Below are 24,623 nucleotides of genomic sequence, written 5' to 3'. Positions count from 1 at the left end.
TCTTGCAAACATTAGATTAATATCTACTAACATTGTAGCTGGTGCATGGCAGTCGAAATGCTCCGTCCAGGGGAGCTACTGGAACACTGAGATTGTTTTGTGTGGATATTTAGGGGCCTTATTAGTGCCTGACTTATATTCTTCTCTAGTTTTCACCCTTGTTTTATAGTATTTTGAAAGGTATCTATTCTTTAGCCACTCTTGGAATATCTATTTCAAATAGTCTTTAGGTTTGGGTGGGCGGGGAAGGGTCGGAAGAAGGATCTGGGGAACTACAGGCCTGTCAGCCTGACCTCGGTGCCAGGGAAGGTCATGGAGCAGATCATCTTGAGTGCCATTATGCGGCACATGCGGGACAACCGGGGGATCAGGCCCAGCCAGCATGGGTTCATGAAGGGAAGATCCTGCTTGACCAACCTGATCTCCTTCTATGACAAGGTGACCCGCTTAGTGGATGAGGGGAAGGCTGTGGATGTTGTCTACTGGGACTTTAGTAAGGCCTTTGACACTGTCTCCCACAGCATTCTCCTGGAGAAACTGGCTGCTCACGGCTTGGATAAGTGCACCCTCCACTGGGTAAAAAAAACTGGCTAAATGGCCGAGCCCAGAGAGTTCTGGTGAATGGAGTCAAATCCACTTGGCGACCGGTCATGAATGGTGTTCCTCAGGGCTCAGTGTTGGGGCCGGTCCTGTTCAATGTCTTTATCAATGACCTGGATGAGGGGATAGAGTGCACACTCAGTAAGTTTGCAGACGACACCAAGTTGGCCGGGAGTGTTGATCTGCTGGAGGGTAGGAAGGCTCTACAGAGGGACCTGGACAGGCTGGATCGATGGGCTGAGGCCAATTGTATGAGATTGAACAAGGCTCAGTGCCGGGTCCTGCACTTGGGTCACAACTCTCTACAACTACCTGAAAGGAGGTCGTAGCGAGGTGGGGGTCGGTCTGTTCTCCCAAGTAACAAGCGATAGGACAAGAGGAAATGGCCTCAAGTTGCACCAGGGGAGGTTTAGATCATATATTATGAAAAATTTCTTCACCTAAAGGGTTGTCAGGCATTGGAACAGGCTGCCCAGGGAAGTGGTACAATTGCAGTCCCTGGAGGCATTCAAAACACATGTGGATGTGGTGCTTAAGGACATGGTTTAGAGGTGGACCAGGTAGTTAGGTTAACAGGTTGGACTCGATGATCTCAGAGGTCCTTTCCAACGATTCTATGATTCTATGGTTCTTTTTGTAGTCTCTTCTATTTTTCTTTATAAAGAAAATATTTGTAGCACACCCAAAAAGCTCAGCCTGTGGAAGCAGCAAGTTCCAAGAAAACATGAATCTGGGACTTTCTGTCAGAAATATATATCCATTATTGTCTACTTATACATACTAATAAAGATCTTAAAATGCATTTTCATCTTGGGTATTCATATTAAGTATTGAGCCATTTCAAATATGAATTTACTTTTAGGTGTGGAAATGCTCCTCTGGATCATTTACCTCTGAACAGAATAACCACCATGAGAAAAAGATACAGGTACTATTACTTAATTTATCACAACAATTAGTTGCCATAAGCAGTCTCATTTTCCACTGGACTAATGCTCACTCAAGGAATACTACCTGGACAAACATCTGCATTAGCACACAGCATAAAATAACACTGGGTCTCAGGAGACAACTCGCCACTAAATTCAACTGTGGCAGAGTCACTGGGTCTCTTTGCAAACCTTGCGCAAGTCACTCAACTTCTTTGTCTTAACCAGCTCCATCTCTGAAATAAGCTTCAGTATCTTTCTCAGAGAAATATTATGGAAAACAGGTATGGCTTGAATAGTATTGTAATGGAGCTGACATTGTACAGAACTCTAGGTTGATGGTTGGTTGTTTCTAACATAAATTACAAATATCAGTAAATCATTAGTAGTCATAGTTTAAAAACATAAAGCTCTTCTGCATGTCAATCAACATGGTATTTTTGTGTTTCCTTTTCATTTAGAAATGGCCTTGGCCCAGTAAAAGAAGGCGAAGCACAGTATGCTGTTGTCCATTGCACTGGCTATATCAAGGCTTGGCCGCCAGCAGGTGTGTATCTATCTCATTTGAAGGCAGTGTGTACTGTGCTACCTGCAAGACAGTTGAAAACCTGACTCGGGATCCTTTCCCGGTACAGAACCAGGCAGAATTTCAGTGGGGTAACCCTTTCAGTCTCATATTGAGAAGCTTTTGATATCAAGGAATCAGCTGTTGCTACTCACTCAGGGCCTCCCCATTTTTGCATGTGAAACCCTTCTCAATTTCATCAGGACAGAGAGCAGTGGAGTTGTTGGAAATGTGGGATTACAGCAGCTGGGGCCAAAAGTTTTCAATCTGATAAACCAACATAAAAATGTCCTGATTTTAAGAAGGTAAACACAAAGCATTTGTACCTCTAGAAAACACCAGCTAGTGCTTTTATATTTAAGTACTGAGTTGCAAGCACCTATGTATGAAAATGTGTAATTTCAATTTAAATGCATAGGTCCTCACTTCAAAGTGGTGGTATTAGTGGACAATGTTCAGTCTTTGTGGTAAGTTCTGTTTTGAGCCTGTTTTTCTGGGAAACAGATCTTGGCATATTGCTTTGAACTGCAGAGAAAAACATTTACCTACTGTAACTCAGTATTACATATGGGAATATTTACCTTTGAAAAATTCAGAGAGGAGACAGTGGAGCTCATCGAGACATCATCATGAACGGATTAGTTGACCTTGGCATTTGCAGTAGTTGAAGAGGCTGTTTGCAATATGACAGCGCCTGCTGGTATGAATCAAACCATGAGTTGTCCTGCCCTTTTGCGGTCGTATACCACAAACATAAATCACATTTATTCGGGGATTATGAATACTAAGAGGTGGTTTGCATCAAGTCTGTATGGTAGTGTGCAGACAGCAGCATGCAGATGTTAACTTCTTGTCGTTTTCTGCTGAATTGCAGTTTTGGAAGAAGAGGAAAACCTTCCCTCTTGTTGCTAATAGGATTTAATATACTTCAGTGTGCTGTAGGAGTCAAAATGTTTCAATTTCATTTCTCTCTCAAAAGAGTGAGAGTGCAGTGTGTATAAATTGCTCTATGAAAATGGAAGGGTTTTTTTGTTTTCTTCCACAAAGAGATTAATTTTTCTATTGGTAATTCCAAACATAATTGAATTCAGTCTTGATAAACAGGAGGTCTCTTCAGAAAGGTGCAGGTCAAGTGAGATTTCTTCTAGCTCCTTGCTTAGCTTGAATGAAAACCTTGCTGCGTGTTATGGGACATTTAAAAAGATCTAACCCTTCAGGGGTGTATGTTGCTGATGCAGAGATGCAAACGCGTGAATTCATGTCAGCGCTAGGTTACAACGTCAGCAGTATATGACTCCCAGTTGCCATTTCTGCAGGGGAGCAGGCACTGCAGTGCAGGAGCATGGGATGAAAAGGATCTTCTGGATCTTTGAGTGCCCCGTTGCCCGGTATCACATTGTAAGTTCCAGCTTATGTTAGTGAGGTGTTTTCCCCTTCTCCAGCTCTTCCAAAACCTCACTGCTCTCTCATGCTTAGCAGCCTCTCTAATTTCCAGTCCTCATTAGTTTATGGGAAGTTTATGCCAGTGTATTCTTAGACTATGTTGCACTGAAGATCAGGCAGGAGTTTTCCATTCTGTGTCTCTCCAGTGTTTTGGTGTGTTTCCAGAAGGAGGTCATATCCTGTCCGCCTGGACTTTGCACAGTTAAACCAGCCCACTTCTAATCTCCACTCTCACAAGGCATTCTCTTTTCTTTACCCTTGTGTCTCTGCTCTCCACTTGTTCACATTTTCACTTAACTTTTCAAAATGTGGGTCACCGGAACTCTGCACTCTTGTCCAGGTGAGATTGTAGTGATGTAGAATGAAAATGGTGTTTCCTATCTTGACTGGCAGTGTATGATATGGCATACTTCTCTTTTGTATGGTGCATCCTGCTGGCATCTTTAATCACCCAATATACATATCAGGCTGCCTTTTTCTCAGTTGTCAACTCAGGATCTTCCAGGTCACAGCAAAAATAGCTTTGAATTGTGTGAACTTTCAATTAGTAATGCGAAGTTTCATCCCACGTCTGTTGCTGTAGTTTGACTGTTATTACTCCCCAAGTGCATGCTTATGCATTTAGTAATGTTGAATTTCATCCCATTTCTATTACTCCACTCCTCAAAATCACATGGTGCTCCCTTATGATATCCCAGCACTGCTCCACAATGTTAATGCCTCCAGACTATAGCACAGTCCTAAGGGATGTTTTAGGTTTTGACAGCCGTATGTGGCATTTCAGTGGTCTTTTCTTTTACCATCCAAATTGTTACTCATTGTAGTCATGCCTGAGTGCCTTTTTCAGAGCATATAGTACTGTACTGGGGCCTCTTTCATGAGTGTTTATTTGCCCTCACAGTCTTCCCCACTTTGTGTTGGTAATGGTCATGTATCCATTGACTTTCGGAGTTGAATGGGAATATCCGTGGCTGAATTGGTCCCCAATACGTTTGGGTAAATAAGTGGCAACATCACTGCATTTGTTCTCATTTCCAATGGTAATTCAACCATAATCTGCAAAGCAAATGAAATAACTGCAGCAGTAATTGAATTTGCTAAGGCTTTTCTACCCTGTAATAAAATTACTTTTGTTCAAATCAGCTAGAGAGTAGCAAGCCCCTGGCCTTTGCATCGTCTCTGGATTCTTGGGAATAAATGGGTTTGTGCTAAATTGCAGCTGTTTAAAATTCAGCTATGGAAAGGATCGTTTTCATTTATTTTTCAATTGCCAAGTGGACATTCTAATATAAACTCCATATCCTTTTCTTTCAGAGCATGCAGTGTGGCACGTGCATTATACAACTGATATACAACACATAAAACAAACTTTCATAAACGAACTAACAAATATTTAGCAAATGCACTTAGTCCATCCTTAATCTAATTTGTTTAGCACCTGGTATTTTCTCTTTCTGGTTTTTATTGCAGTGTCTGTGGCCAATGTGTTAGTTTTTTTTAGTCCCACACTGAGTATAACACAATCAGTATTGATACAGAAATATCAAGACAAGAACTGCTGTGTGATCATTATTCGTGTGATAGACTACCAGGTTTGACAGCACTACTGCTGTGAGTAGTCTATGCTAAATCTCTTAAGTAATTCAAATACTTTAAATGGGTGAAAGCAAATGACAGCTGGCATCAGTATGGTGGCATATTTTAAGGACTGGGTTTTTTTTTTTTCACAGATCTAAAGTAGAAAGCAAATTCTGTTATGGCTGAGGTCTGTGGTCAATGTGAAATCACTTTGCACATCTAGCCTGACTTTTTTTTTTTTTTTCTTTATCCTTAATGGAGCAGGAAGGCTCGCTTATTGGCAGACTGTTCTTTTTCACTGAGAAATGAGAGAGAAAACACAGGAAGCATCATGCCTCATCCTCGCACAGAACTCAGCTCCGAGCATGCAGGGCCCGCAGGCAGCACCTGCCTCTGCCACGTTTCCTACCAAAGCAGACCCGGGAGCGCTGCAGCCTGAGCTCTCTCTGTGTTCCCCTGGAAAAGGAGCTGTTTGGCTGTTCCCTTAATACAGCGGATTTGCCTCTGAGTGAGTGGGACACAGAGAGAAGACTGAGCCGCTTTGAGGAACGCATCCGTTCAGGCTGGGTTTGTTAATGGTCCGTTCGTTTTCCTCCATTGTGCCTGCAAGAGAAGGGTAAAACTAAGCTTGTGTACAAAACCCGGCATATGATACCTACACACTTATATCCCCATAAATTATATGTTGTCGTCAAGTAATCGGGGTAAACTTTCTGTAGAAGTCAAAGGAAAAAGGAATCCAATATTCCGGATCAACGTTCCAACCAGTTACGTTGTTCATTTCTTATGTGGAGTGTATGCTAGATTAAATAATGACGGTGCCGTGTTGGATTATTTTGAATGAGGTAAAAAGACCCCTCGTTTGAAACTGGCTGAGCACCGACTCCAGCCTTTGTCCCCCTGTTCCTGATGAAGCAGCTTGTGATCCTCAGCCTAGACAATGCTTCAAGTTCATAACCACTCACAAAACTGAGAAGTGCTGACCTTCTCCTGATCATTCAGTTTTCAACTTAAGCAAGCATTTGCTTTTCTTCTATTTTTTTCCCCTCTGAGCATCTCATTCCTGGAAGGAAATGAATCTTATGCGGTCCATATGATATTTTCCTAGTAGTTTCTTTTCATGCCATAACAATTGATGGAAAATATTTGGTGGAGAGAGAAGATATAGTCTGTCAGGATGTTGCTAGTTTTGTGTAAATCAAAGCCAGGACCTGCAGAAAAACACATAGTGAAGGAAAGACTTAGATGCTTATTTCAAAAACTTCAAATAAAAAGTCCCAGAATTCAAAATTAAATTCAAATAATGTTGAAAGCTTTTTTTTTTCTCCTTAGTTTTTTATCTTAAAAAAGAAACATTTTAGTCTTCCAAGTCAGACTTACGGTAACGTCTTAACCACAGCATGCCAAAGCTGTTAGGTTATTTTAAAGTTTTGGCCAGAATCTGGATGCTTGTGCAAAGTACTCCCTCTTCCAATACAAAACAAAATAGTTGCTTGAATATTCTTTGCAGTACTGTCATTTTTAAGGCTTTTTTTTTTTTTTTAAGAAGAATTTAGGTTTTGTTGGGATTTTTCACGAGATTTTTCCTTGGTATGCTGTAAACATCCACAGCCTTTTTTTTGTAAAAGCCTTTTTCCATTGTTATGTATGGGAGGTAACATCCCACAGTGCAGTTTCATGCACAGGCGTGTAACTGTCAGAAATGATTCTGATGGAGATAGGCATTAACAGGGGATTGCTGGTGACCACTGGACGCTTAAATTATGTCCTTCTAAAGACTCATTTATTTTTGAGTGAAGTAAAACCACAAATCCACTAACACTGTTCTGTGTCTTGCAGAAAATATGGGGCAGAAGGATAGGGAAAGAAGGCAGAAAATGAAGCTATTCTGTGGTTAAAGCCAACTGGAAGCTCATTGGGAAAACTAAAAAGTTCCTTATGTCCACACAAACACATGCCGTTACCCTGTGGGAAACTGTTTGCTGGCATAAAGCACGCTTGGAAATCAAATATAACTTTGAACGGCACAGCGTTCTATTTGTGATGCTCAGTTGCAGGCTTAGCTTTGCAAATTGTTGATATTAACTTGAACAAGCATAGCATTATATCTATTATTCAAGAGGAGCACATATTTGGTGTTGAGAAACAAAGCCTTTCTCAGGGTTACATGTAAAGAATGTGAATAACTAATGTATGGGTTTTTTTGTTGATGCCTCCTAAAGATCAGTTTTATGGCTGCTCTCCTGGAGGCTTTTGCAACTTTTTTTCAGAGATACTGATGGTACTTAGCGATGTTAAGAGGCAATATTACATTATGTTAAGAGGTGGACAAACCACTATTAAGTGCAGTACACATATTTTTATTTACCTGTCCGTATTGGAGTATGTTCAGTAGGAAGTATGCTAGAGCAAAAGTAAATCTCTACGAATGCATCTCATGTATAAGCCCACCCACCCACAGTTGAAACTTTGTAATTATCAGCAAGGGAGTATAGAAAACAATTTCCCTCTCTGGAATGCCGTCAGTAATATGTAAGCTGTGGACTGCTGTCAGTAAATGTCACCGACACTGCAGACGAGCAGACAATCATTTTGGCATATTTTTTACTCTAGGCACTTTTAGGGAAGGGTTAGCAATTCACTGGGTCACATATTGATTAATTCCAGGCAGATTGTTTTTTATTCATAGGGTGTCTTGTGAGATAACCCAGCTAATACATTTTCCAGTGTGTTCTACAGACCAAATGTAATCCATCTTGGGGGGGAAAAGGGAAAGGTGAAAATTAGAACAACAGCCTCCCTTGCCAACAGAGTGACATCAGAAATGGTGTTTCTTAGCTAGGTTTAATTTTGGAGATTGTTTATGTTGCTTTGAGTTTTTTTGGGCAGTAGCAAGCATGGACCAAGTTCCTAAAAAGGAAAGCGTTGTTGAAAACTGCAGAAAAAAGATTATGCGAAGTGGAAGCCATCCAGCTGAGTATCTTTGCTGTCCTTTGTCATACACTGTGCCGCTAAGGAAACGACTGAAAAAGCTTTTGAAGTCAAGGGAAAATGCTTTAAATTTGTCCTTCTCAAATGGAAAACTCCATTTTAAAGGGACCTTTTGGTTAAGGTCATCCAACTAGAATGCCTAGAATTATTTCCTTAAAATGGCACTTAGGCCCCTGTGTTTAAGTGGCCTAACTCTCAAAGTACCAGACATCCACCAAGAAAATCCTCTGAAGGTGGTAAGACCTAGAATCACTCACCTTCTTTGAAATCAGACCACCTGTACCAAGCTGCCCGAATGTAACCATGATTGCTTCAGGCACCAGCTTTTAAAATGTTCATTCTTTTGGCTGATGATTGAACTTGCAGGTTTGCCCTGGTGCGGAGTTCAGGACTGAGGAGTGAGAGACTCCTCATCCATCTCCGGGAGGGATGCAGTCCCTGCTGCCGTCTTCCAGCCAAAGTCTTAGGTCAACTCTTCTGTTGCTCCAGTGCTTTCTTTCCTCCCGAGGTTGTTTTTGTACACTGCTGCATTTCTTTTGCAGCAGTCAGCATCCTCATGCTCCATCCTAAGCTGCTGCATCATTTAATTTGTCCCGCTCTCAGTTCACACCTCTAGTCACCACTTTGTAAGGTGAAACTGCTGGATTCCAGTTATCATCCCCTGCAAACTGCACGCAATTATCAGTTAACCATTTTCTACCTATTTAAAATTGCTCATGTGGAGGAATTTAGGTTTAGTTTTGGGAGCTCACACTTCTGGGCACCCCATATGTATCTGAGCAGATAGCAGCTGTGTGTCTGCCAAAATTTTATCTAAAATGGACACAACTTTGAGTAGATATGTTTGCCGCTGCTTTGTCAAGGTAATTTTCTCTCTTTTTCTCAAGAGGCAGCCAAATTCAGTTCCTTTGCCTATTGGAGCTGTTGTTAGCTAATTACTAAATGCTAATTACTATTGAAGAAATAACTGTGTGTAAACACAGCAAGGAAGGAAAACAAAATACTTCTGTAATATGAATCTCTTAACTGTAGTTTCATGTCGGTGGTTTATGCTCTCCATGGTATGCTGGTGTCTCAGAGCAAGGGACTTATTGGTGTTTGGGCTCTTGTTTGTAGTTTGCCTGGTGTGTAGCAGAGAAGAGACTGGAATAGCAGTGTGTGCAATATCAGAGCAATGCTTTGTAATTTAACTGCTTGAAGGATAAACAGGCAGGGTAAATGCAGGTTGTCTTCATTTCAAGGATGTTCTAAATCAGGTGAAGGATCTCGAGTGGAAGTCTGGGTCCCGAGTAACCCGCAGGGGGACCTTTATTGGAAGCACAAAATAACATTTAATTGAAAAATAACATGTGTCAATTCCTTCCAATGTTATTTATAACTTACATGTTTAATGATTGATTTCTTCAAATGTACTCATAAGGTCACATACTGCCACTTTGATCTTCTCATACAGCTTCTAAGAAAACATCTCAGAGGAGTATCCCGGCGTTTGGTGAGGGCTATCACATAGGTTTAGAAGCTAAGGAATTGTTTAGGGCCAAATTTGTCTCTCTGGATAGTAAGATCATTGTGCAGAAGACGAGGGGGTTTTACCCACCTCTCGTAGTGTGTCACGTTGAAATTCGTATTGCACCTCAATGTCCCACTTGTTAGAAGGGACAGTAATGCTCCTCCTTTGGAAAGCTCTTGAGGTCCCCTGATAAAATCCTAGTTATCTGTCAGGGGCTGCAAATGAAGTTAGGCCCCCAAAATTTTAATTCCATTGCAAATAAAGTTTGAATATATTATACAAAAATACAGGGTTTTTTCTTTCATACTTTGTGTATTTTATTTTATTACATAGCTCAGTGGGGACTGAAAAATACTTGTAGAGTGCTATTTAGAAACTGATTGTCAGATAAGATTCAATTATTTTGATACAAAATAACTTCCTTCAGAGACTGCTTCCGTTCGTTCAGCAGCATTTATAGTCATTTTTCAGAAGCGTCATTTAAGAAGGTTGTATGCTGTCATCCTCTGCACCATCCAAAGATTGACTAACATTGGGAATTATAAATTTTGAGAATAAAGCGGCTGTTGTTTCATAATTAGTAGCTGCTTTGCTATTAATTTCACTAATGCTTTAAAGTGCCTCGTAAATTATTCACTGCCTGTTGTGACTGAATTCCTTGAAAAGCCTTGTGAAAGAGTTTACAAATCACTTAAAATAAGTCAGCAGTGTCACCCTCGGAAGATGTTTTTTCAAGTGCTTCATAGGAAATTGGTATCTCAACAGCAGAGTTGGGAAATAGCCTTAACTAAAGGCCTAGCCAACTAGCAAGTAAACAGGGCTAATCTGAATGTTCCTATTTGTGAAACACTGAGGTGGAAATCAGTGGACATGTATGTTTTGAAATTATTCCTGTGTTTATAATAGTTACTCCTGTTACACAACTGAAACAAGCACTGTTAGCAAAGCATCCGCCTTTTTTCACTCTTTCAACGTAATGACCCAGATTTAGTCCATTATAGAAAAAAGTAAAACCAGCTGTTAAATAAGAACACGAAGTTAATGAAAAATGTAGGCTGTGCCTTGTTTTTAAGGCTTATTATAATACATTATTCACAAAGAAAACTGAACGTAGTGTGCATTCACTGAACGTATTAAGTGATCACATGGTTCCGGTAATATGCTGCGAAGTACTTGCGGAAATGTTTTTGTCCATCTCGGTGTATAATGGAATTTTTGTGTCTGCTTTGTCTTCGGCTGCCAAAATAGCTGCCGTGGGTACTGTATATGCATGTGAGGTCTGTAGGATCGAGCACAACTGAGAAAGATCATCTGATCTGAACCCAGAGGTAATGCGTTAATAAGGCAATAAGGTTATTTTGTATGATTTAGAGCATCTAGAATAGTACAGAAACAGGCCGGCAGGGTCTCTGCTCATCCCAATTTGCTAATTATAACAGCATTTGTTATCGTTTACTTTAGGAATGACTATACCAGAAGAAGACGCTGATGTGGGACAAGGTAGTAAATATTGCCTCGTGGCAATAGGAAGGCTTCAGGTAATGACAGTCTTTCCTTACACAAACTACTTCTGAAAGCGTAATCAGTGTTGTGGTTTAGTTGTAAAGGATTTGCACAAAGTTCTGGTACTAGACTGTAACTTCTAACATGCCTACAAAATACGAAGTGCCTTGATGTTGGTGTGCAGCCAGTGACTTACAGAATCATAGAATGGTTTGGGTTGGAAGGGACCTTAAAGATCATCTAGTTCCAACTCCTCTGCTGTCGGCAGGACTTGTTTAGAACATGTCAACAGAGCAAAATGAAAATATGATTTTGGTGCATATGTGTATTTAACCCAACAACAGTGGCAAAGATGCTCCTGGAGCATAAGCATGTACAAATCTGCTATTCTGGGATATTCTAGATTGTGAGAAATGTGGGCATACAGGTGCTGCAGATGGTAGGTTAAAGTGGCTCCCAAAGCCAGTGATGTGCTGCCTGCTATTCTTCCATTCATTCTCTCTCTCTGGCTAATCAGCTACTTGAGAAACTGTGATTCCAGGAGTTATTCTGAAAACGGTAAAGATAAGGCAGTCAAGAGGCACTTTACAAATAATAGCTTTATTCTCAGTGTGTATTGTAGTGTGCATTCAGATGTGATGTCAGCCGAGGGAACTGTGAGAATAAAACTTTACTTCCTTTTTGTCCAGACAGTTGCAATTGACGTTTTACATTTTCTTCCTTTGTTCATTGCTGACGAGAGTTCTGAGCAGGAGCTAGAGCAGTCGCGGCGAGTCTCCTTCACCGCCACAGGGAGCCTAATTTTTATCTTCCCAGTCTGGGAATTCTGCCATGGGTGAACGTGTCTGAGCCTCCTGCATGGTCTCCTCTTGGCCTGCACTCGTTGCCATCTGCTAGGATGGCATCGCTCCTTCTTACGCGGTAGAATGACCCTTTCATTAGAGCACAGGTGCCAAACCCATCTTATTTGAGGTGAACAGCCTGCACGTTACTGCAAGTGTTAGCACTTCTGCAGAGTGCATCTCCATTATGATGGCAGAGCTACAGATGTATCACATGATGGTTTTTAGGTTAATCATGCTTTTATAATAAAGGGTAATATATTCCACTAATGGAGAGAAGGAAGTTACAGGGATTCAAATGTAACAGCTGCCAAAGAAAGATGATTTCCGAGAAAATCACATTAGTAACATGTGGAGTGTCAAAACATCTGTTACGTTAGAAGAGTCAGCAGGGTATGTGAGGGAGGGCAAGAGGAGGCTCTGTGGATGGGTTTAATCACAAAGGAGTCAAGGTGCACAAATTAAAACTCTATTCTGTAAGAGCAAATTGAAGGCTTGCATACAGTTAACTGGCTAATCTGCTTTAAGACATCAAAAAAAAAGAGATTTTGCTCTTTTTGCATTGGGACCTTATTAATGGAGGTAGCTCTAGAAGTTGTAAGAAAAACAGTGGTCTCATTTGTAGCCCCAGTAGGAATGAATGGATATGAAGTGGCCTGATTGCACAGGTTTCAGGCAGAGAGCTGGAAATGCATCATTCTCTCTGATGAGATTTGAGGAGCATTTATAGGAGGACTGTGTTTTTTTCATTATGAGCAGCCACTTGCTGGCCTAATATCACCTACCTCAACCTCTGGAGAGCTTTGTTCAGGTTCTCTGGGTGTTTCAGGTGAGGTTCATCTCACCTGAAAATTGAGTGTTTAGTCTGAGCTGGTCCTATTGGATATGTCTACATACAATGACTTGGCCTCTTCTAGAGATTGACCGTCCTATCCTAAAATTGGTGGACTGAATTGTCCTCTGCAAGTCTCTTATTCTTGGTTGAAAAAAGGTAGGAACCGAGATGCCTAACTTGAATGTGGTGCCACAAAGTGAGATGAATCCGGCTGCACTTATATCCTTACTATATCCCTCCTTCTTGGGCACTTCTGCTGTATTTGTTTTTCTGCTGTGCTGTTAAGCCTAGGTAGGTGCCATGGGGTGAGATATTTGCCCTGCAAACTAGACTAAAGGCTGTTCTGTGTCATTTATCTGTGCTGTTGTTTTATTTATGGCTTCCTTCAGTAATTAGCACTCTGCCAACAGATTTTGTTCTTTAGCTACATAACCAAATTTGGCTTAAGGTGACTGTTCTGTGGACTAAATGCTGTGGACTTCGTTGGTCGTAGGTAACCAGCTCTCCAGTATGCATGGACATGAATGGCATGTCAGTCCCAACTGAATTCTTGTCTAGGCACAACTCTGATGGAGTCATCACCTTCGTCGACCCAAGGTGCATCAGTGTCATTGGCTACCAGCCCCAGGTCAGTGAGTCGCTGTAAATGTGGAGACTGGTCAGAGCTAATGAAGAAAATTCTATTTGTGCATTAAAAACAACAGCAGCAAAACATGAAGTATTTGTAGCCGATAATTTCGTTTGTCCTGCCCTAAATGCTATTCATTTTTCTTTGCTGTCCACGCCTCTTTAAAATTTACAGTTTTGCCCTTTGTTATGTGGGGTATCTTTTTATGCCTTTTAGATCCAATTAGAATTCTAACAGCAAGATGCTTTAAACCTTGCACAGCTTTCCAGTGAAGACATTTCTGTGATAGAAAGTTAACAGTGCTTGGAGAGAGTTTTAGTCCTGTAGATCTTGACTTCTGCCAATCTATTGAACAGTAAGCAAACATCATTTATGGCATCTATTTTCCTTTAGGCTTACATCTGCTCCTCTGAACAGGAGGCTAGTCACAGAAAGGAGTAGAATAATAAACGAACTCCTGGCTACTGCTGCTCTCCCTCGGATAACTCTCACCAGTTGCAATTTAAGGGCAAAAATAAGTTCTTGCTCATTTGTTTTTCCCATTTATTTTGATTTTAGGTAGCTTTATTATAACTGGCTTTACAAAAAGTAGTGCCATAAAATGAGCTGTAGTAGAGGATGTCAGTCTTTTCAAGAGACCATTTCACAGGCATTAAAAAAATTACTTAAAATTTGTTTGTAGATATCTATGCAACAGCACAAATATAATGTGGGGCATGATGCCTATAAATGTTGTTTGTATGATTCATCCCCGATTAACTGAGTAGTCCCATTAGGGGTGGTAGATCTAGTGTCTGCAAGGATTACTTGCAGACCTGCATGTGGATTTGTGTTATGGTCTGGGTTTTTTACACAGCTTTATGTTTTATTCTAGGATCTTCTGGGGAAAGATATTTTAGAATTCTGCCATCCTGAAGATCAAAGCCATTTGAGGGAGAGTTTCCAACAGGTGCTGTGTCCTCCTCCTTTTCTTCTACCATTTATTTATTATTTTTGTTATTATTTTGTTCAGTGAAGTAGCTTTTATTTTTCATTTCAAGGTATTTTTCTTTTATGCAGAAGCAGTAGCAAGATGTGAAACCATTTGTTGATCAGTTACTAATCAGTTAAGCTGCATAAATGTTAGTTTAAACTGCAGCATGTTTGCCGTGTTTTCAGAAATAAGTCACCTAGTTATACATTTTGTTTTCTTTTGACAAAAAATGAGCTGAGTGTTCACTGCACAGTTAGAGCTGTTTTGGAGATGCCTGTGTAGATCCCACTATGTTAAGTGGTAATTGAAAGTATTTACCTTCCAAGGCGGGCTGTTGATTTGAAAGTAGTTACGCTCCTCCAGAATGCTGGATTGTTTAGGACCTAAATTCTCTGCTAGCATAGATGACATGCTTCATACTTTAATGGAGTTACACCACTATATTGACAATTTGGCCCTTCTCCCTGTTAGGAATTGAAATGCAGACAGAAGTAACAAAAGAAACACAACATATGGAAAGAGTTACTGATCTGGATTCGTTTTTACAGTGGGCCACATCTACATCAGCTGTATCAAAGGCATTTATTCCATTGTAGAGCTTCTTGTTTCAAATTGATCTGGGACATACAGTAGGAGTGCTTTCCCCAAGCCTTCTGCTTGTTGCTGGTCTTTTCAGCACCTTCCCTACTGCGCTAGAAAGCCTGGTGTAGTATGTTTAACTGATTACTGAGGTTCAGATGTTCTAAGTCGTTCCAGATTTTCTGACAACAGCCTATAGCTCAACCAAGTTTTGTTGATCCATCTTGCGTTGGATGCTGAGACGTATTTTCAGCTGTGAAACGTGGATATGAAGTGACTTCTAAAATAATTTGTATAGCCAACTATTTATTCAGGCATGGCATGCAAAAATGGAGCTTGAAAAGCCTCTCTGGGGAAAATAACTAAATGCTGTTCTGTGTCCATGGAACAGATGGTGAAACTGAGGTTATGGTCTCCACAGAAGTGTTTGAGATAGTAAGGTACTAGTACTCTTGAGCTATTTCTCACCACCCCCTCCCTCAAGCAGAGGCTACCAGCCCCACTGCTGAGCTAGCAGAAAAGACTGTGTGAGCACTCTGCATCCACTTCAGTGTCCTTTGAATGGACTGAGTTCAAACAGCAGCTAAAGGCCTTTTAAATTCAAGATGTTGATTGACAGGCAGGAGCCCGTGAGAGTTAGGTGCTCGAAACAGGTCAGCACACCCAGTCATCTTCTCTGCCCCACCTTGGCTGGGGGTGTGATGCTGCAGCTGAACCTACCCGATGGATAGCTGTTACCAGGAGTCAGGTCCTACTCCCACTTATTCTCTCCTCCCCACCCTTCCTACTGTCCTGATAGTAGCACAGGTGGACTTGCCGGGTAGGCTAGCTAAGGAACTAATCACCTGTGCATGGGACTAGCTTTCAGCTGGTTCAGCTCCCTGAACTTGTGCCTGATGGCATCAGTGGCGCAAGAGCAGCAGTGAGAACGCATATGCTGTTTTTCACTAATGCCCAAATGATTGATTCCACTAATTTATCCAAGACACAATGACAGAGAGCTGCTGGATAATAATACATCAAACATCTGTCTCTGAAGTGGTTGCCTGGGGCTGAGAAGGGCTGACTAACTAACGTTCAAGTTGATGACTTGGGCCTCACTGTGTTCCCTGAGAGTGAGATCAGGCTGTAGGAGGCTGCTGGTGTATCCCTGAACTCGTTGCTGGTGTATCCCTGAACTCGTTGCTGGGGACTTCGCTGCCACTGCTCACTGTTAGGCATGTGCATAAATGATTCACGGGATCAGGGACCAACGTGGTTTGCTTAAGGTCATACAAAAAGACAGCAGGAAAAAATGCAGATTAGAAGTGAAAGTTCCTGTTCACTTGACCTCTGTCCAATTTATGAAAATAATGTGCTGTTTCTTTAGTAGGCAATTCCTTTTTCAGTATATTTTTGTTCCGTACAGTAGCAGTGTGATTGGGGCTATTATTTCAATCATGCAATAAAAGACTGAAGTAAACAGTTAAGCTATGCACCAGGTGGTTTTTATTTCCAAAGAATGTAGGAAAGTAAAGGTTAAACGTCAGCTTTGAAATTTTTTGTGCTACCTTGTTTGTGTGCACTGTTCTAAGACAGTTCAGGATTTTCCCACCAGTGATCTCTATGCTTTATATATTATTACAGAATTAGTGTTTGCTTAATTCCCACTTCAGGACAATAGATCACTGCAGTTTGTTTTATTATTGTTAGTTTGGCTTTAGAAATATTTTCATTAAAAAGGTAACTGTGATTTCCAATAAACTCTTTTTTTCTAAAACCCCCTGAAAACTTGACATTTCTAATTTGCTGACAGTATCAGAACCAGGTTGGTACATAACAGAGGAGGGAGGGTTTTGCAGTTTTTGGGCAATTGCCAGTATCCATCTCAAAGCCACTTCCTTGGGAAGATAAATTCATTCATCAGGGTGGGAAAATCAGGCCAGAATAAGATAGTCTCAAGGCCAAGATCAACAAATAGAGTTCAGTATCAAAGGATCCAGAATACAGCTATTTGATATCCAGTAGGATGCTATTCAGATTGGACACTTTTACACAAGCTCTGTTTTTTTTACCCTGGGTGGGGTAGTAGAAAATTGCTGATAAAAGAATGTTGCTCACTGAACTCAAACTACAAAAGCATTTTAAAAAAAAACCAAAAGGCATTTACCTCAGTATTATTTTCCTGGGCATTGCTAAAGCTTTTTGTGTCTTCTGTTTGCATTCTTTCCATTTAATCCTGTATCCAACTGATCAATTTGAAATGCGGACCTTTGGAAAAAACAGGATGGGAGCATTTTTCCTAATCCAATTGCTTGTCAATAAAGACAGAGGGTAAATACAGGGTTTTCTACTTTTAGAGAATACAGGCTGGAGATAGCTAATAAAAAATAAATTCCAGTGGATAAGGGTTAAGAATCCACAATGAGAGGTGGCATTTACTTGTAGTAGACCTTCCCTTTCCTTCCCTGAGGCGCCCCTGAGATAGCTTGGTGGGAAAACAATAAAAAATAAACACAGATAGCCCAGGTAAGTGCCAGCTGAATGACTTGAAACCATGTAAGTTTTCTTCTGACTTAAACCAAGATTGTTAGATAACACATAAAATGCAGGTACAGTGCCGGCGTGCAAGTATTGTTTTGAGCACACTTCTTTAGCTGGCTGCTTCTTACTTCTCACTTGATGCCCAACTGTTGACTTCGACAAAACTTCAGCTACCAAAGACAGAATTTGAACTGAGTATTGACAGTTCTTAGTCATAAACAAATAGGCTATCCAAGCAAAGAATTTGCGCTCCATTTTCATTAATACTATTAAAATGGACAGTGGCTTATTGGTGTTCTCTCAGTTCAAAGGCTGGCTCACTCTTTCTTGTTTTGAAAGCCAGAAGGAAGTGTTTCTTGTTAGCACTTTGCCATCGTAGATGGTCTTAAAATGTGTTTGGGGAAAAAAATGAAACCACCATGTACGGTTTCTAAAAAAAGCCATCTTTCTTAAATATTATCCTAAATTTTGATGCTGATGTGCGATTTGGTATGTCACATACATGAGTTGTATAGCTAGGTATCCAAGCAGAATAGCAGATAGTCAACCTCAAAATGTTTTTTCTTCTGGGCTTTTGTTTCAGCTGCAATGTTTGGTTTATGGTTTACATATAAACATTTGAAAGATCCTCAGTTTGGTTTCTGTCAGTCTCTCTATATGCATTCTGTATTAAAACCTTCTTAAAGCTTCCCTGTTGGGATAACAGCACAACCTGTTGGTTGTCCTGAATCTGTATTCTTATACACAGGCTGGAAAATGACATTTTATACAACAAAGGATGAGGGTTTCATTCTGAAGGAAATAGCTGCAAACATGAATCAGATTTTGCTTATTCTCTTCAAATTAAGAATCTCCCTGCTGTGTCCATAGCTTTCTGTAATTCAAGTTTAAAACACACCAGTTACTGCTGTTACTATTCATTTGCACAGCAGGTAGCAATCTCCTTTTATTAACCTTTCCAAATGGTTTTGCAGGTTGTGAAACTGAAAGGTCAAGTCCTGTCTGTGATGTATCGTTTTCGTACCAAAAACCGGGAATGGATGCTGATCAGAACCAGCAGCTTCACATTTCAGAATCCTTATTCCGATGAGATTGAATACATCATCTGCACCAACACTAATGTAAAGTACGTACCTTTCCAGATGCTCGCATACATGGTTTTGAAAGAATTTAAGCATTGCTTTTCACTGTAGCCTGTTTCTAGCTACATTTGTTTCTCTATAACAGTACAGTCTGTAACAGGGCTATTCTGCATCATATCTCACAGCATAGCTGTTTCTCTGTGTCATTATCCTGCGATGCTTCTGGGGCCTGGCTGCGCTGGGGGAGGAACGTCACTTATCTGTTAGGTCATTAGACAAGCCTATTGATCTCAGTCCAGGCTGCCTTAAACTAGTACAGAGCTTCCAGCAGCAGGGCAGCTGTCCTGATATTGGAGGAAGGTTAGCCTGATTCCTAAGCCAAAGAGAAAATTGCATGTCCGTCTTCATTGTGATCATACCATTCCGTAGTCCTGGGCATCTTCTCCTTGAGCTGTGTCTACTCTTATGGCCTTTGAAAGCTGGCAAAATTATTTCCTAGTAGGCTTGAGTGGGAAGGGTTCCTGATACTCAGTTAAGATCTGGTGGAATATCCCCAAGTATGGGGACAGATCCAACCCCTTATCTTAAGAGGGAGATTAAATCGTCCTGTCTCTGAATTAGTATTTTCAAAAGTCTGTCATTGGACCTCTTAAGAGGAGGTCACCCGAGGAGTATAGTGGAGGTTCGTCACTGTGTAACTGAGCAGAGATTCTTTGGGAGCCTCCTGAGTTCTGAGCCAGTAAATGCAGAAGCTAATCTGGCCTTGATGAAGCCATTACTTTATAGTGTGGGCTTTTTTAATAAATATTTCTTCTCTCCAATATAAACTTAATCTATTTCTAAAACAAAATCTGCTTCTGGTCTGACCAAAGATTTTTTGCCAAGTTTTTAGCTCAGAGGAAATATTGGTTTTAAGATCTCAACCTGTTAGACTGTATAATGGAAATGCTGAACGAGCAGTCTACTAGTGAAGATGCGTGCCGAGAGCTTCACTTGCAAAACGAAACCCCTGGGGCTTTGGCATTTGAACTTAGAAAGCTAGTAAGTGTCTCTGGGTGTTCCTTGACTTGCTTCTTTGGACACGACATATACCTGGACGAGAAGGGCTGTGCTTTCACTCAGTTGAAACCCAGCATCACAATTGTTTAGCTCAGTTTTTTCTGCATACCCAAAAAGTCAGGCTTAAAAAACTGAATAGTTAAGCTCATTGAAAACAAACAAATGTTTCTTGAAATCATACAGCTAAATATCTGCCTGTCTGCACTGTGCATCAAAATAGATATTTCCACATTTCTGCTGTCCCGTATTTCTTTTCCAAATGATTTGTATATGCAAAAACAGGCCTGCAAAATAAAAAGCGAATTCTGAAATCTGTCCCAGGCTGGCTTAATTGTGCTTTGTTCCCAAGAGTCCACAGATCAAAAACTGGGGCCGTAGACTTATGTTTTGTTGACTCCGGGAATGTTTTTTTCCAGGCCTCCACTATACTGTTCAGCTTGGCATCCCAGCAGTCACTGTGATGAATAGCACTGTGCCAGCTTCTGGCTCGTGTTATATCTCTCTTGCTAGGTCTGAATAACAACCCAGAAATGTTGACCTAATATGGAAGTTGCCTGCTGCTACTTTGACAGAGGATGTTCCCTCTTTCCTGTCATGTAGAAAATGTTCTAGTCATATGGCAAGATACAACCCATCGTACACCTGCTTTTGAATAGTAGAAAGAATGCATTATTCAAACTGTTTTCTGTTTTTCCCCCTGTTCTCTCCCACTTCTCAGACAGATTTCCAAAGAGCCCTTACTGTAATGTACTGCTGTTCCTGCCTGTTTCTGGGTTTATTTATTTTTTTTGCACATTTGGGGTCATGTTTTGACTTCTGATTTCCTAGATGCCTTGTGGAGTTGTACGTCATGGTAACTGTTGATTTCCACCTCCTGATTCAGCTCCTGCTGGGGCTAGATGTTCGGCACCGACCCCAGCCTATGTGGCCACCTTTACGTGTTGGTGGAAGTATCCGATGCTCTGGGTCCAGCAAAGTGCTTCACATGGAGACCAAGCAGGGGTGCCTTCCACTGTGCCAGTTGTAGGCTATTCTGCACAGAGGCAAATTTTGATTTGTCTATCACTGTGATAGTCTAGCCAGCTCCCTGAAATACAGTTTTGAGGCAGTTAAAAATTCGCCATGAAATTGTAAAGACAATGTAGCCAAAAGTTCTAGGTTTAAATCAGTTTTTAACTTAGGATAGTTTAAAGCCACGGTACATATGTCTGTGTGTCTGTCAGAACAGAACAGCTTTCATTTTGCGTTGGTCAGTGAACAGCGTTTTCCCAAAAGACTGTAGAGGGCAGTGGTGGTTCCAGTTGTGGAGGGATTAATTGATTATTTTTTTGTTGGTGGTTTGGTTTGTTTGGTTTGGATTTTTTCTTTTTTCTTTTTTTTTTTTTTTGAAGATACTCCTTTGGCGCTTCAGACAGTCAACTTCCCAAACTTGCTTTTGGTGAGGAAGGATAATGAAACATTAGGTTCAAATGTTCACTTAGTTCCTTGCAAAAAAAGAAAAGAAAACTTCTCTCAGTTTCACTCGGGTGTAGTCATCCAAGAGAAACTTCCTGGAGAAATGAAGCATTTAAGGTTTAGCATTTGCGCTGGGTTCGGCTGAAAAGAAGAGTTCCCCGCTTGACCACATCTTCCTGTGTAGTTGGGACTGTTTGATTTCCAAAAAGAAATAATTATTGCGATCAATGTTTATTTAACATACACAAAGAGCAGCGTTTGAATAAAATAATCTGTCATGTTGATAGATAAAACTGTATTAAAGTCTTTGTATACATAGAAGAAAGGTATTTTTCTGATCTTTATGGAAATTTTGATGTTTCATTTTTGTAAGCCCCAAAGTCCTATGTTGCACCGTGTGCATTTATGGATCCTACGGTTGTCCTGAGTCTTAAGATTCCTGTCTGAGAGTGAGCTGGCACAGGTCACTGCTGGAGGCAGCCTGGCAGATGAATCAGCCCGCGCTTGTGGGAGAGATGCTTTCTGTTTCAGATTCTCATGGGCCAAAATACTAAAGAGATCAACTATTCTGATAAAATTCCAGTCTATGGTAGTGGTGCTAAAGTGGTGCTCACTTTCTCATGATCCCCATGCCATTTGTGGGCTATCTGATCCCTCAAGGCCAGTGCAAGACAGACCCTTTCACAGGCGTGACTTTGAAACTGTAGGCTAAAAGAGGGAGATCTTGAGAGTTTCTGAAAGAGGATTTTACAACGGCAGCCCCAAGGCTTTTATGACTCCCTTTTTGTCCAAACCAGACACAGGAAGCACGTGTGCCTGTATTACTTAAAAATAGTTTGGTAGGCATACACTAGTATTGTTTCTCTCCCACCGTAGAGACTTAATTTTAAAGTTTGAATCCTTTTTTGGTTACTCTGATGCCTGGAAGAGGAACAGGTGACTTCAGTGTTTATAGAGAGAGATTAATTCAGGCTGAAATCCTCTCCAATGTCAAAGGAACTTTCACAGAATCTTCCCTTTTCCTCCAAATAGAGGTACTGAACGAAATTTGAATTAACTATCAAAACCTTCAGATTCGCTGAACTATTCCTTGTTCAAGCCAAGGGCTTTCCCAGTTTCGTACCGAATCTGTGGGTGAGCCAGGAGTTCCTGCAGTACAAACAGAGCCCAGATGACCCAGACAACGCCTTACTTGCTATGTTGGGTATCCTGTAGAGCCAGGAAATTTCTCTTCTTTCACTCCTTGAAGCTGTGAAACTGAAATTGAAACCAAGGATAGTTTGGGGTTTGGTTCCAAAGTCAGAAGGCAGTTTGAGTTTTGCCCAAATTGGTAATAAGCTCTTGTTCTGTATCATCTTTACAAAAACGATCGAGCAATTGGGTGACTGAAGGGACCTGCATGTGGTGGTTGTTCAATCAAAAGGGCTGGTTCCGTGGCAAGGTCTGAAGCAGCCACGACAGCAGCGCTCGGCTCTCCCTGGTCGGCAGGTCCATGAATTGCTGCACGGTTTCTTTCAGGTTTCAAGCATCATTTGAGCTAATTATACAGTAGCAGCAAACAACAGCAGAAGATGCTAACCTGGCTTTACACTTCAATCTTAATTAAGTGCAGCATAGCTTGCACAGAGTTCAGTGAAGATACACTGAAGTATTTGGTTTTTATAGGGAATGGATTTGGGAGGTTGTTCCCAAAGTTCAGTGCTGTTAATGCAATGTGGTATTTATATTGTACTGCAGCTTAACGAGTATTAGAGATGAAAGCTAGAGAAGGGCGAAGGAGCACTAAGTTAGAAGTGCCTACAAAACAAATAACTAGTAAGTACGCTGTTTTGTTTGGCTCATTTGTATGTATATGGCTGAATCAAGAAAACATACTTTATACGGAACAGAAGAGACCTAATGTGCTGTTTATTGACACACGCACCAAGTTGTTGGTAATAAAAACAAATGAAACAGTGTAATTAGCTTTCACGTTAACAACAGGATTTAATGGGTGTTTATTGTCCACAGGGTGGTATTTAGAAAAACTTCCCCATAGATTTGCCATGATTAAATTACCTCCTATAGTTCTGTTGGAAAAGTATGCATTTCATGCTTGCGAACAAAGAATTTGTTTGCATTCCAGAGGTAATTTTTAGGACTTTTCTGTTGGCTAAAATGATGTGGAAAATCCATGGCTCTCTAATGACCCGGAGGACTGACTTTTTTTGCATGTTACTCATAGCACAAAAGTGATTCTGTGTATTATGTGTTCTTACACCGTAAGCCTAGCAGAAGGTTTTGGCCATCTACTCCAATCTTGTATTTGTTGCAGGTCACAGATTTTTGTCCAGTTTGCCATGGAGCCTAGTAACTGGTGTCTGAGCTAAGTGTCTTCTGGAAAAGCATCAAGGGATGGAAAAATCTGTTACTTACTTCAGTAGCTTGTTTGAGTGGTCCCTCACATTCCCATCAGTTTGTGCCTCATTTGTCATTTGACTTTGTCTGCAAATTTGTCTCTCAGTCCCTTGATATTTGAATCTATGTCGTTCAAAATTTAAAAGAAGATTTTGGTAAAAATCTAAAATTCAAGCCTTTGGCCAAATATGGGTCCTAATTTTCCAGAGTTTCAAATCCATGATCTTGCTATTTTGCAAAATCTTATCTATTACCACCTGTCACATTATAGTGTCTCTCTGGGAGAAAACCCCCATGGTGTGTAATTCCTGGCTGTTAGGTGATTTTTCCTTCAGAAAGAGGCCAGAAGCATACAGAAACTGTGGCCACTGTCAAGTATCATTTGCAAGTATCAAGCTTACTTTCTTGTCAGTCCAACTCCAGTCTTATCCTAATTTCTGAGCTTTAGCATTATTTGGGGGGGGGTTATATCTTCTTTGCTAACTGAGCAAAGAGCCTCACAGAGGTGGTGTGCTACCTGTGCATCCCCAGGCCAGAAGTAATCTTGCTAATTGTGACCAAGTGACAGAAAGCAACTGTTCATGGAAAAGGTGCAAAACATTTAGATAATTTTGCAGCTGCTGAGGTTTTTTGTCGTTACGCAGGCAGTCTTCCTTGAGATGCTGCAATGCCAGCAAGCTCCCAGCTTCACCCTAGAGACTGGTTCGGTGCCCTTTGTGGTATTGGCCCATGCCAGAGCCAGGGGCTCTGCCTTCTCCAAGGCAGCGATGCTGCGTCAGACAGGGGCCATGGCGCAACCTTTCCTTTTTACAGGAAAATCTCAAGTTGTTGGCCTACCTATCAGCTGGCCTGTTGGCTGCAAGCTGCTTTCAACACGAAGTTGTGAAGTGACGGTGGTGCTGTGGCCGTGCTGTTCAGGGCTGTTGCTTGGCTGCCCAGGGAAGTGGTTAAGTCTCCATCCCTGGAGGTATTTAAAAGATGGGTAGACGTGGTGGTCGAGGACATGGTTTAGTGGTGGGCTTGGCAGTGACAGGTTAACGGTTGGACTCGATGATCTTAAGGGTCTTTTCCAGCCTTAATGATTCTATGAGTCTATGACTGATCGGGCTACAGCCTGGGCACAGCTCAAAC

At 41.1% G+C, this 24,623-nt stretch overlaps 1 protein-coding gene across 5 annotated transcripts in view; it reads left to right on the top strand.

Annotated features, from left to right (window-relative positions):
* The window catches only part of ARNT2 (aryl hydrocarbon receptor nuclear translocator 2), a 109,878-nt gene that overhangs the window by 62,514 nt on the left and 22,741 nt on the right, over positions 1–24,623 (top strand). For all 5 annotated transcript variants that reach the window (XM_087744221.1, XM_087744218.1, XM_087744217.1 and 2 more), the window contains 6 exons: positions 1,463–1,528; positions 1,991–2,076; positions 11,078–11,154; positions 13,290–13,424; positions 14,299–14,373; positions 18,474–18,625. In XM_087744221.1, the coding sequence (XP_087600347.1) occupies positions 1,463–1,528; positions 1,991–2,076; positions 11,078–11,154; positions 13,290–13,424; positions 14,299–14,373; positions 18,474–18,625 (591 nt within the window). The remainder of the gene's footprint in view (positions 1–1,462; positions 1,529–1,990; positions 2,077–11,077; positions 11,155–13,289; positions 13,425–14,298; positions 14,374–18,473; positions 18,626–24,623) is intronic.

The sequence above is a fragment of the Nipponia nippon genome, unplaced genomic scaffold, assembly GCF_047370975.1.
Source record: "Nipponia nippon isolate SJK-2023a ecotype South Korea unplaced genomic scaffold, ASM4737097v1 scaffold_9, whole genome shotgun sequence".
Classification (NCBI taxonomy): domain Eukaryota; kingdom Metazoa; phylum Chordata; class Aves; order Pelecaniformes; family Threskiornithidae; genus Nipponia; species Nipponia nippon.
The sequence above is the reverse complement of the archived record's forward strand: the minus strand, read 5'-3'. Positions and strand labels throughout refer to the sequence as shown.